This window comes from Tachyglossus aculeatus, chromosome 11, assembly GCF_015852505.1.
Source record: "Tachyglossus aculeatus isolate mTacAcu1 chromosome 11, mTacAcu1.pri, whole genome shotgun sequence".
NCBI lineage: Eukaryota > Metazoa > Chordata > Mammalia > Monotremata > Tachyglossidae > Tachyglossus > Tachyglossus aculeatus.
The window spans coordinates 10,031,975-10,045,837 of record NC_052076.1 but is presented as its reverse complement, the minus strand read 5'-3'; the positions used below and the strand labels follow the sequence as shown (position 1 = coordinate 10,045,837).

At 48.6% G+C, this 13,863-nt stretch overlaps 1 protein-coding gene across 2 annotated transcripts in view; it reads right to left on the bottom strand.

Annotated features, from left to right (window-relative positions):
• ZNF423 (zinc finger protein 423) overlaps positions 1-13,051 on the bottom strand; it is a 370,693-nt gene extending 357,642 nt beyond the window's left edge. The window contains exon 1 of one of the 2 annotated variants that reach the window (XR_005453022.1): positions 12,998-13,051. Coding sequence is in view for 1 of the 2 variants with exons in the window: in XM_038754397.1 (XP_038610325.1) it covers positions 12,998-13,037 (40 nt within the window). In the remaining variant the exon portion in view is untranslated. The remainder of the gene's footprint in view (positions 1-12,997) is intronic. The other variant, XM_038754397.1, reaches the window with a different exon arrangement.
• Positions 13,052-13,863: the final 812 nt, after the last annotated feature.

The window sequence follows — 13,863 nt, the reverse complement described above, 5'->3', positions numbered from 1 at the left end:
CATTCCTAGACTGTAAGCCCCAAACGTAACGAAGACTGTCTAGCCTGATCCTCTTGTCTCTACCCCAGCACTTACTATAGTACCTGGCACACAGTAAGTGTTTAATAAGTACGATCAGTCAATCAATCATATTTATTGAGTGCTTACCGGGTGCAGAGCACTGTACTAAGCACTTACTACAATTTAACAGAGAATACAATTTAACAGAGTTGGTAGACACAGTCCTTGTCCATAACGAGGTTACAGTCTAGGGGTCTAGAGTCTAGCTAGATTGTAAGATACTATTATTTTTTTTTCATTATTGTCATCTTCATCATCATCATCATTACTGTTATAAGCCCGGGAGCAGCATGTTCACTCAAAGGAGAGCATTAGGGAAGGATTGCATGATGGGATGTGGGAATGGAATGCCCGATGGATGTGAATGGATGAAGCTAAATACTTAATGAATTACATTCTCTCATTAGACAAGGCAGAGCCATTCATTCATTCATTTATTCATTCAAGAGTATTTATAGAGCCCCTACTCAGGGCAGAGCTTTGTATAAGGTCCAGGGGAGAGGATGTTTTAGGTAAAAATTACGTCTTCCCTTATGTAGTGCACAATCTATTGATAGAAGCAGGCAGACACAAACTATACACATACTGTGAAAGAAGAAATGTGGGAAAGGGAAATAGATGAATAAATATAAGTAGATAAATCAATGTATACCTAAATGCTATGGGTTCAAATGCTGATGTGTAAGCTCGGCCTGTCTGACAATTAAGGAAAGGCCCTCAGCTTGGGAAAAGGAGGAACTGAGGAAGGCGAGAGGCTAGGGAACCTGCATGAGGCAATCTGGGCAAGGAAATCAGTCAATCAGTCCATCATATCTCTTAAGCACTTACTGTGTGCAGAGCACTGCACTAAGCCCTTGGGAAAGTACAACAGAGTTGGTAGACATGTGCCCTGCCCACAATGAAGTTACAGTCTAGAAAGGAAAAAAAGGAGATTTGGGGGCCCCTGGATTAACTGCTGGCTGATCCCAGAGAGCAGAGTCACACACTTCTACAACCAGTGGTTCACCCCAAGGGTCCCAGAGCCCTTCCTCTCCCCAGCTGAGGGGCCAGGCTTTCCATCCTTCTGCCTCAGCAGAATTTCAAGGCCTAAGGGAAAGAGCAGGGGCCCCAGAGTCAGAGACCTGGGTTCTCACACAGGCTCTGCCACTTGTCAGCTGTGTGACCTTGGGCAAGAAACTTCACTTCCCGCCACCTCAGCTTCCTCATCTCTAAAACAGAGGTTGCCTCCCCTTCAAAGACTTATTGAAGGCACATTTCCTGACTAAGCCCTCTTTTCCTTTCCTTCCACTCTCTCTACATCACCCTGACTTGCTCCCTTTACTCATCCCCATCTCCCAGACCCATATCACTTACGCTCATATCTGTAATTCATCTACTTATATTAATGTAGGTCTCCCACTCTAGATGGTAAGCTTCTTATGGGCAGGGAGTACATCTGTATATTGCATTCTCTCAAGCACTGAGTACAGTGTTCTGCACATGGTAAGCATTTGATAAATACACTTGATGGATTGATTGATTGACTGAGTTTAAAAACCTGCTCTCTCTCCCACAGACTGTGAGCTCTATGTGAGACAGGGACTGTGTGTGACCTGATTATCCTGCCCCACCCTCAGCTCTTAGTAGTACAGTGTTTAACACAAAGTAAACACTTAAAATATTATTATTATTATTATTATTGTTATTATTATTATTATAGAAGCTGCATGGCCTAGTGGATAAAGCATGGGCCTGGGAGTCAGAAGGACCTGGGTTCTAATCCTGACTCCAATACTTGTATCGACCCCAGTACTTTGCTTGTGCTTAATACAGTGCCTAGCTTATAGTAAGCACTTAACAAATACCACAATTATTAGTAGTAGTATGAGGAGGAGGAGGAGCAGAAGGAGGAGGAGGAGGAGTATTACTAAGTAATGAGTGTACTTCTTGGCCCATCTGAGTTAATCCCTCCCTTCCCCAGAAGTCACCACACAAGCCCGGTGGTTTCTTTAAGGAAGAGAGTTGTGTTTTCTCTCTGCACACACACAAACACACACACACACACACACATGCATGCACACACGCATGCGCGCACACACACACACACACCTGTATACACCTATGTGTGTGCACAGGCTCACACCTGCTCGTTTGTGCAGGCACGCTTATTAGTTTTTCTTCCTCAGAAGCACAAGAGTTGACCAGGTTCAGAAAGGGACATTCCTTTCCCGACGCATCTACTCCAGTCGCCCCCAACCTGAGAGAAGGGAGGCCCAAAGGAAGGCCACCAGCCATCGGCTTCCCCAGAAATAACCACAGTGACCATCTATTAGCCTTTAGGCAGGTAATCCAATGCAACAGGAGTTGGGGTGAGCAGTATGTTTTATTTAATTAGGATCAACAGAAGAGATAAACCTCACAGCAGGGCTGGTAATGACAACACTGCAAAAAATAATTCATGCTCAGGTAACAAAAGGGCAAATTTCAATTACAGAAAAAGCTAAAAAAAAAGTTGGCTGGGTATCACAGAGAGGGACGGGGGGAAAGAAAACAGAAATAGAAAATAGAAAATAGAAAAATATATGGGCCGTGCTTCACAATCAGCATCAGCAAATGCACCTAATCTCTGGCAGGAGAAATAAAAATTGCTTTTCTTTCTCCTCACAGAAAACCAAGAGCCCAGCCATTCCTGACTCTAATCAATCCAGTGTTGCAAAAGCAGCAAGGATCTCTAACCAAGGATTTTGTTGCACACACCTATTTATTGCATTTCAGCTGCAAGGGGAGATACATTTCCAATAGCACCCGCCAGCACTCGATGTAGCCAGAACCTGACAAGGAACATAAAAAAGGCAGTGTTGCCTGCTGGAAAGAGCATTGTCCTGGGAATCAGAGGTCCAGGGTTCTAATCACCACTCCACCACTTGTCTGCTGGGTGACCTTAGGCAAATCATTTAACTTCTGTTTCCTCCTCTCTAAATTGGGGATTAAATCCTACTCCCTTCTATTTAGACAGTGAGCCTCATTCGGGAAAGGGACTGTGCTCAACCCAACTATTTTGTATCTACCCTAACGCTAAGTATAGGACTTGGCACACACTAAGCACCTAACAAGTACCATAAAAAACAAAAAAAATTAAAGAAAAAAAACCCTCTTGATCAGGATCAAGTCTCTGGGTTCATTTTGGGCTCAAAGTTCTTGGAGTGAGTTTCCATAGAATCCATAAAACTCTGAGCATTAAGCCCTGAAGTGGACAGCTCCCAGAGGGCAGAACTGTGGGCAGAGCAATCTGGGAGGACTCTTCAAGAATTCCTCCTAGCTTGTCCTGGGGATTTACTGTCATTGACACCACCGGGTTCCAGCCCCCAACTTCTGCTCCCTGGTTTCATTTTTGTTTGTTTTTTAACAGTGTCTGTTAAATACTTATTATATGCCAGGCATTGTATTACTCACTGAGGTAGGTACAAGCTAATCAAGTTGGACACTGTTCCTGTCCTATGTGGGGCTCACCGTCTCCATCCCCATTTTACAGATGAGTTAACTGCGGCCCTGAGAAGTGAAGTGACTTGTCCAAGGTCACACAGCAGACAAGTGGCAGAGCCAGAATTAGAATCCAGGTCCTTCTGATTCCCAGACCCATGTTCCGTCCAATGGGCCACATGGCTTCCTGGTTCCCAGGACTCAGACTGACCTGGAACAGCCCCCCAGTCCTCCAGCGGGCCCAGAATGTATGTCCATACCCCGACACTCTGCTGGCAGTTTCCCCGATCTGTCATTTATTTTAATGCCTGTCTCCCCCACTACACTTTAAGTTCCTCGATGATGCCAACTCTATCATATTTTACACTCTGAAGCTCTCAGTACAGTACTCTGCACACACTAAGCACTCAATAAATATCACCGATGGATTAACAGCAGAATGAAAGCAGAATTTCTAAAAGAGACCAGATGTGGGACAACCTGATCACCTTGTATCCTCCCAGTGCTTAGAACAGTGCTTTGCACATAGTAAGCACTTAACAAATACCATTATTATTAATATTATTATTATTATCTGTCCAGACAAAGCACTGTGTCTCAATAAATATGACTGAATCAAGGAACAAACAGAACGGGACAGCCAGGTTCTAATTTCAGCTCTGCCGCTGGCCTGCTGTTTGATCTTGGTCAAGTCACTTCAGGTCTTGGGCCTCATGTTCTTCATCTGTAAATCCTCTCCCTACCTCTTGAATTGTGAAGCCCTAGCGCTGGGTCTGATCCAATGAGCAGCTTGGCGTAGTGGATAGAGCACAGGCCTGGGAATCAGAAGGTCATGGGTTCTAATCCTGGCTCTGCCTCTTGTCTGCTGTGTGACCTTGTGCAAGTCACTTCACTCCTCTGTGCCTCAGTTACCTCATCTGCAAAATGGAAACCCCACATGGGACAGGGACTGTGTCCAACCCAATTTGCTTGTATCTACCCCAGGTTCAGTACAGGGCCTGACACACAGTAAGTGCTTAGCAAATACCACGATTATCATTATTATTATTGTTTTAGTGACCTCAGCACTGTATCATTATCATTTGAGCACACAGTAAGCACTTAATAAATGCTACTATCTCTGTTAAGAGTCAGACTCTAGGTCTAGAGGACAAACTTTCCCTTCTCTTTCAAGGACTAGCAGAGATACCTCCAGAGGATTCCCTTCCTGGAAGACGGAGGTTCAGTCCTTTCTTGTCCCCAGGACTTATGAGCAGGGAATGTGTCCGCTACACTGTTATACTGAACTCTCCCGAGTGCTTAGTTCAGTGCCATGCACACAGTAAGCACTGAATAAATAAGACTGCCTGTCTTAGTCATTTCTTGGCTGCTCCCTGTTTGGCTAGCTCAAACCTCCATCTTTTCCCTTCCTCAAACCCAGAGCTTCAGTGATCTCTGATAGGAAAATTGGTGTTAAATTAGTGAACACATCTATAAAGCCCCATTTTATATCCCAATTCAGAAGATGTCATGAACATCTGCTTTCACTTCAAGACATTAATTTTCAATTATTGGAGAAAAACAAAATTAGTCCTGACAAATTGTGGGTGAATAGAGGATCGTGTCTAGTGGCTTATAATAATAACTTAGAGAGCCAACAATTAGCATCTCCCAACCAGAGTTTGCTGATGGATGCTTGTCATTTGGAGGAGGGAGAGAGGCGATCCCTTGATCAGTCCTGCCTATTCACACAAGTCCTTTCAGAGAAAAAAATAAGGTTTCCCAGCAAGCTGTCTCTTTCCTGCGTCAATCCCTCCTGAAGGTGATCAGGATTAAAACAAATAACAGAAGAATTCAGATTTTCATCTTCTTAGGCACCCAATGGCTCTACCTCCTCCTCTCTTCAGATCAACGACTACTTCTACTATTCCTCCACCCTAAGATTTGTGATTTTGCATCCCACACTTAACTCCACTAGGTCTAATTACACTTGAACCACAGTTAACAACCTTGCATCCACAGAGTTGCAACCGAGTACCCAAGTTATAACCCAGAGGTGTCCCGCCCCGGGAAGGTGGTTGGACAAACCAGACCAAAAGGTCCCAGATTAAACCTCTCTGTCAAGTTGGGCATCAAAATGCTCTTCAAGCCCCCAAAACCCAAATCTTGGGAGACTTGTGTGATGTCGAAGCATTCTGGATTCATCAGAGGAAGGATTGGGACAAGTCTCCATCCATACTGATGCCAAATCCCAAGGACAAAACATTTGATAAGAGCACATCAACAGTGTAATCTCATTTGATGGGATTTTTGTGTGCTTTGGCTGCTGGGGTCACTGTATCAATAAGAATCAACTGAAATGTGAATGAACAGCAGAATTAGGCGCACCTACCGAAGACCTCTTCTGTTTGGAGAATTACGTTTGTCTAGTGTGTTCTCCAGGACTTGTACATTTTTCTCTGAACTAAGGTGGCAGGGGGAGGGGTGGGGGTGGGGGTGGGGGAAGGGGAAAAGTAGCGGGATTTAAAAGAACAGAGAGAGTGATATTTTTAAGACAAGTAGGAAAGACATTATTACTTCCAGAGTCAACTCGGATACTGAGCTCCAACATTGTATAATTGACTTTGCAAGCAGAACAACAGCAATATAACAAAGAAAATGTCAGTGTTTTCACAGCGCTAATCTATAGCACTAGGAGGGCCTCCTGCTGTCAGCCAGAGCTGACAATACAATAGCTTTCAAAAGGATATTACCATCATGCTTTTATTCCTGACATCAATCAAGACAAAGAGATTCCTTTTCACAAGACATTAAAAATCAAACCTTTGTGGGAGCAGATAGGTAAAACAGCATTCCTTTAAAGGGGGGCACCATTCAGAGCAATCAGCTAATTGGAGCTCAGAAAAAGGGAAAAGTATTTTTATTTACTTTGTGCTGCAGAGGAGTGGAGCCGGGTCTTATACTGCTGATTGACACAAATGAGGCAGTTAAATAAGAATCAAAAGTTTCTCTCAGCATTTCTCCGGGTCCCCATTACCCCACCCCCTACAGAAGGCAAAAATCCATGACAGCTCAACCGAAACTTCAAGGAGGATAAGGGATCTAGACTTAATTAGTGCATTTTGGGGCGAAACAGCTTGATTACTGAGGAGTGCGGGTTTGTGTACAAGATCCCCTTTCAAACTGACAGCAATTTGCAGAATTGTCAAATCCTGCCACCAAAGTATTGCTGATGTTTAGAACCTCATGCCAACAGTAATGTAGACCTACAAACTGTATTTCTGTGGTTCATCCCTGCTAATTGCACAAAACCGCCCACCGAGGTCTTTTCTATTGTCTGAGGCTCAGTAATTCACACAGTTGTTAAAAATTCTAATTACTCCAAGTTCATAAGGCAGTACTTCATCAGATCCTCCAAGATATCCGATTATATTTCAACCCTGGCCAAAAGAAATGAGCTAAATTTTGCAGCGGGAAACGAAATCTTCCTAGCTTTCCTCATCCAATATCAGAGAACTACACTTGCCTGGTTGATATTTACAGCGTTTACTATACTTTGGGGGGGGGGGGGGGGGCATCGTCAGAGTTTAAGGCAAAGAAGATGAACGATATTTCAAAACGTTAAATAAGAGCTCTTTTCTCCACCCCAAATTTTGAAAGTGTGCATATAATGTACGTGCAAACCCACCTGCGTGTGCGCATGCACGCGCGCGCACACACACACACACACACACAGACTCATTTATACATCTCACAGATAAAATATTAGGGATGTCACCATGACCCCAACCTTGTTGGGTCCCTTCACTTGACACCTGTCAACACCTGCAGAGGGGTAAGAACTAAGAGGACCAACCTCTAGAACTCACTGATATCCAGAGACCTGGGTATCAGTGGACCAAATGGGATAAGTAGAGGCAGAGTTTGTGATACATAAATAGGAAGGACTAGTCCAAATGAGAGGTGGTGGGTGGTCAAACATTTACCACAGAAAAATGGAAGCCTTTTCATGACAGCCGGGTTAATACAATACTGACCATCAACATCACCATAACGCTACAGAACTGATTACATAGCATGGGAGCAAAGGGAGAGCAGAAAAACACCGAGCGAGGAACAGACAGACAGATAGATAGACACCAAGAGGCTCGGCGGGGGAGAGAGAAGCTAGCAGTGACTCCTAATTCCTCCAATTCACATGCTCTCTCTAAATCAGCTTTCTAAGAGCCAAACTGAATGCCCCCAGCATCAAAACGGTAGTAGTGCTGGATTGCTTTGGTTTACACATTCAAATGAACAGTTAAAAGAAATCAATGCATCTAATTGCAAGACTGTTAAATCCTACATCAGGGAAAGAATTCCACAGCTACCCGCCTAAATGGTTGGCTACTGATATAGCAATTATTGCAACTTTCTGTTAGAAGTGAACCAGATACCTAGTATTATGAAACATGCAGCTACATCGGGCCAGGTCTGTGCTTAAGATCCTATGCTCCAATTTTGTGCTTTTTTTTTTCCCTTCTCCCTTGTAAAATATGTACTCATTCACTCCGCGGCAGTTCCATGAATTGAAGTCGTTGCCAACCTCGGATGCTTCTGCTGAATTACTTTATGACTCCTATAATGCCACAAGTATTTTACACCTTCCAGTATTAATATGCAGCTCACCTTATGTTTAAGGTTTAAAAGAATTCTGCTGCCAGAGGCAGAGTCATCTCATTTTATTGCTTATTAAGTTTTTTGCAAGGAAACAGGTGTAAGAATCTAAACAGCAATTACCAGACACAAAGGATGCTTGAAAGAATGCTACAAGTCATTCAGAAGAAGGGAATCAGCGATTGAATTGGGAAGTAAAGAGTCCTTAAGGCTGTGCTGTAGTTCCCTTTCAGATCTAGATACAAAGCTTCCGAATTTGTGGGTTTTTGTTTTTTGTTTTTTCTTTTCTTTTTTCCCCCTCTCACACAAGATCGCCCACGTTTAGTCAAACAAATCCTGACGATTTACACTTGTTTTTGGTCTCGGTTGAATCGGGAAACCTGTAACCTCTGAGTGCCTTTATTTATTACATCTCAATTATTTCCATGGAAACATGTACCGTGGCAACCTACAGCGTTCCCGGCTCCCTAGATCACCAAATTTATAAGCTGGACTTTTTAAAAGCGAAAGACTTGGAGGAGTGAAAGACAAAGGAAGAGGAAAATGCTGGGATCTGGATGACCCACGTGCTCCTGGCTCCCAGTTAAGGATCTAGCCCATGCCCTTCCTTCAGTAGTCGCTGAACACAACGTACACCCTAATTAATACTCGGAAATGTAATTAACTGCAAGTTGACGCTGCCATTGGAAAACACATCTTTCGAACTGTTGGGCAGGTCTAAGCCGAGGCTGGAAAATGATTCCAATTTCCCTCTAAATGAATGGGCTGTGGTGGAATCCGCGGCACAGGAATCCTGAATGAAGGGAGGCTGAGCTCCTTAATGTTGAGTGGCAGCGATAAGTGCCGGGGTAATCATTATAAACCACCTGATACAATCAGAAGAAATAATATCAGCGCAGAGCGATGACTAGGAGGCTCAGACTGAGGCCCAAATTATCAAAGTCACAAATTAGTGCAGGGTGGGGGGAACTGCTACACTGTGATTTGGAAAAATGAAACCACAGACAACAAGTGAATGGAGTTTTGTTTTGTTGGTTGTTGTTTTTTTTTTTTTTTTACTTTGTTTTAGCACAGTGTCAGGTTTTTCAAAAATCTCCATATTAAATGAGCTTTTGAAAAGGGCGGGGGCTCTGACCCTTCCGGATAGTTGCCCTTTGGAAAAGCCAACTGGAGGAGCCCCGGTGATTTCGCCAGAAAGGTGGGAGAGTGCCACTGGGTAAGAAAGGCCCCGTCTGAGGCCTGTTTGATTTTTCAGAGCTATCCTCCTTTTGCTTTCAAATAACACTTTCAGAACATCTATGAAAAAGAATCATATTTCTGTCTTTCCTTCATCTTGCGTCGCACGTTTCAGAGATCAATTACTGAAAAGCGACTTTGACCACAGATTGGGCTGGAGGTTAGGGAGTTACAATACCTCACTGTTAGCACTGACAACTCACAGCAGTGAAACTAAAACACACTGTTTTTCCTTAAGCAGCCCCTTCCTTTCAAGCATCTTTAACGGTGAAGACCCTACTGTTTTAAACGTCTTGGAGGGTGTCCATACACACTAACCGTACACAGTTTTTATTCTCATTTCCCGGGAGGAAAAAATAAAAATAAAAAAGAGAACCCACGAACCAGGAACTTATCATCGACATCAGGAGAATCCGATCCCTCTTTCCTCAAACTCATCTCGACGAGAGAGTTAACTGCTCCACCCTACGTACCATCAGTCAGTTTTCTGAATCAAGACAAAGTACCTTGTTCCCCTTTGCTAAGTGAAAGAGGTATCGCGTTAGAGGCACCGGGGTCTTTGACAGGGCAACCGAAACAAACCAGGGAGTTAATATTTACAGCTCATTCATTAGCCTTTAGTAGTCATGGTTTTAACCCTGATGCCATTTTCCTATCAATTACCTTAACTTGGAATTCCTGGCGCAGGATACCAAAGAGTCTAATGTACCACCCCCATACCCCATCCTTTCTGCTCTGCCTTACACTGAAAAAGACTGCAAAGAACCAGGCCTTCCCGGACTAAGCTCCCCTTTTATCCTCTGCTCCCCCTCCCCTCCCCATCCGGCCCCCACGAGCTCCCTCTGCTCTACCCCACCCCCCGGGCCCCACAGCACTTGCGTATATCTGTACATATTTATAATGCTATTTATTTTATTAATGATGTGTATATATATATATATATCTACAATTCCATTTATTTATATTGATGCTATTCATGCCCGTTTACTTGTTTTGATGTCTGTCTCCTCCCCTTCTAGACTGTGAGCCGATTGTGGGCAGGGATTGTCTCTACTGCCGTACTGTACTTTCCAAGCACTTACTATAGGCTCTGCACTCAGTAAGCACTCAATAAATACGATTGAATGAATGAATGAATGAATGAACCTTCTAGGAAAAACGTTTACAACGCTTCACCATTTACTAGAGCACACCAATCTTTTCTATACACACACACCACACACACACACACACACACACACACACACACACACACACACTTGCTTGCAGAACTGTGTCACTTTTTGTTTTGAAGGAGTTCCCTTCCACTAAATGGGGAGAGGCGGGAAGGTTGTGTTTTGTCGTTCCATCAGGGGAGTTCTGTTTCCCCACCTTGGATCATCCGCTTTTTAGGATCGCTTTAACCTGGAATGGATCTCTTCATAATTGAAATGAAATGCTGTTTCCAAACCGTCAGTGACTCGAATGCTATGTCTTTCTGCTAGGTTGCCTGAAGCTGTCTTGCACATTGAAATTGTAAAACAGAGATGAAGTTAAATACTCCTCCAAGCCACAGACTGGTTCGATTCGAAGACAGGATCCCTCCCTTCTACCACTCCTCCCCATTTTTCTCTCTCTCTCTTTCTCTCTCTCTCCCTCTCTCCCTCCCACACACCCTTTCAATCTTAACCTTTAAAATCCTAAACCCTACAGAGAAACCCTGGACTCTCATCCATCACTGAGCGTTTCAAACTCGTTTTGCCATCAGGTTGCCCTGGCAAGAAGAGAACTTCCCTCTTAAAGAGCAAATGTTTTCAAAAACTTGGAGGAAGGGTTTAGAGGAGGGTCTTGTTACTTTTGTTTTGAAACTGAGCGCCTAGCGATGACATGTGGTGTCCATCGGGTTCTTGGAAGACCCAACCTTAAAAGGGAGAGCTTTCTCCCCAGGTGGAGGGCGGTGGTGGGTTTGGGTTCGGGTTTGTGTGGGGGCCCCCCCACTTTTGATATTCGCTTTAGCACCCTTTATACGAATGTCAACTACTTCAGGGCGCAGCCTCCAATCGGGGATGGAAAAATGGGTGTCAAGAGAGTTCAGAATTGAGCTGGGGGACCCCCCCTCTGGGCCGGTCGCCCAAACTCGGGGCACCCCCTAAGGCAAGCATCTGAGGAAAAAGAAAGAAACCGACGGATTCCCCTCTCCCCTCCCCCGGGCACCCATGATCCCTAACGAATAACAATAGTACCCCCTTCCCCCTCGCCCCATTTCCCGATCCCGGGAGGAGAAGCAAAAAGAGCCTTTCAGGCCTCCAGCCGCCCATCCCGGGAAAGGGGATGGGATGGGGTGGGGCAAAGTCCCCAGGCCCCGAGGAGCGCCAGATGCGGGGGGCAGGTGGAAGAGGCCGGCCTCCACCTTCCACCCTCCGGCTTTCATCCTCCAGCCTCCAACTCCCAGCCTCCGGCCTCCAACCCCGGGCCTCCAGCCGCCTCCTCCACAAGCCCCTTCCTTCCCCCGGGGGCCTCGCATTATTCCGGAGCCAGCTCAGGAACGGGCCAGAGACTGGAAAAAATATTCTGTGTCTCTCATTCTCTGTCTGCGTCTCTCTCCTCTCTCTAGATCACTGGTCCCCTTGTCTGCGGGGGTCCGGGGGGGTCTCTGGGGGCGGAGCAGGCCGGCTCCCCGGGACAAACCAGACGGCGCTGCCAAGGCCGGGGCGGGGAGCGGGGGGCTCCCCTCGGTGCGGAGGAAGCTAACCGTGCCCCCGGGCCCCCGCTGCGGGGCCGGAGCCGGGGGGAGGGGAGGTGGGGAGGGGGTTGGGGGCCGCAGACAATGAACGGCCTCGGCCCTGCGGCCCCCGGGGAGGGGAGGGGAGGGGGGCCGCGGGTTGGCGGGGGTGGGGGGACCGTGCCCCGGCACGACGCCCCTCCCGAGGCCGGGCCGGTCCCGCGCCCCGGATCCCCCCGCCCCGGGCCCGGGGGACGGAGCCCGGAGCCCGGAGCCAGGCCGGCCCGGGCCCGGGGGCGGGGGGGGGCGGGGGAGCCAAGGCAGCTGCCTCCTCCCCCCCCCCCCGGTGTCCCCCGGCAGACGCCCCCCCGGCCCGGCAGCCCGGGACCCCGGCGGCGGCGGCGGCTGGTAATCCCCGCCAAGCCTCGGCCGGCCCCTCGTTGGACCGGCCGGCGGCCCGGAGCCGAACGAACGAACGACCGACCGACGGACGGACGGACGGACGGACGGCGGGGCCCCCCGGAGGGAGGGACGGACCGGCCCGGCCCCCCGCAGCCCCCAGGGCTGGCCCGCTTGGGGGTCCCCGGAGCCGGCGGGGGTGGGAGGGGGGTGGGGGGAAGGGGGGCGGCTCTCCCCTCGGCCCTGGGCAGGAGGGAGGGAGGGGGAAGGGGGTGTCCTAGGCGCCGCTCCCTCCTCCTCCTCCTCCTCCTCCCTCCTCTCCCATCCTCCTCCCCCTCCTCCCGTCCTCCCCCTGCTCCCCCTCCTCTCCCTCCCCCTCGCTCCTCCTCGTCCTGGTGCCGGTGGGTGTGCGCGCCCCGGCCGACGGGGCCCGGGGTCCGGGGGATCGGGGGGCTCCGGGGGCTCGGGGGGCTCCGGGGGGCTCCGGGCCCGGTGTCTGTCTCTCACCTTTTACCGAGCGCGGCTTGGCTTGCTTGCGTCTGGACATGTCCGGAGCTCCGCCGGTCCTGCGCCCGCCGCCGCCGCCGCCGCCGACGACGACTTCCCCCGCTCTCTTCCCTTTCTCCCCTCTCCTCCTCCTCCTCCTCCTCACGCTCTGAAACTTTCTCCTTTTTCTTTTCTTTCTTTCTTTATTATCTTTTTTTTTTTGCAGCCGGTTCGCGGGCCGCGGGAGCGGATCGATGAGCCCGACAAGCCCCACTTCGGAGCCTCCCGATCAGGGATGCTGGGGATGATGGTTTGGATTATTATCGGGGGGGAGAGAGAGGCCGGGGGAGCGAGAGGAGGTGGGGAGGGGGCGCGTTGGGGGGGGGGGGTTGCCTGTTGCAATGCGGCAGCCCCGGGCTCGGCGGTCCCGGAGTCCCGAGGACACTCGGCCAAAGCCGCGTTATGCAAAAAAAAAAAATCCGCCCCCTCCTCTCTCCCCCCCCCGCCGGCCTCTGCGGCCCCCTCTCCCCCCCCCCCCACTACTACCACCAGTACCAACCCCGACCCTCCTCCTCCTCCTCCTTCTCTTCCTCCTCCTCCTCCTCCTCCTCCGCCCCCGGGGTTATTTTTGTGCAAAGTTTGCAGGGCGTCCGACGGCGCAGCCCGGTCCGGACTCTCACAATAACCCCATCTGGAGAGGGGACGGGGGCTGGGGGCGGAGGAGGGGAGGGGGAGGAGGAGGAGGAGGAGGACGGCGACGAGGGGGAGGGGAGAGAGGGAAGGGGCCGGAGGGAGCGGGCAGGACCGGAGGGGGGTCCTCTCTCTCTCTCTCACTCACACACACACTCACAGCCGCCACCAAGCAAAAATAATAACGGGCCGGTTTC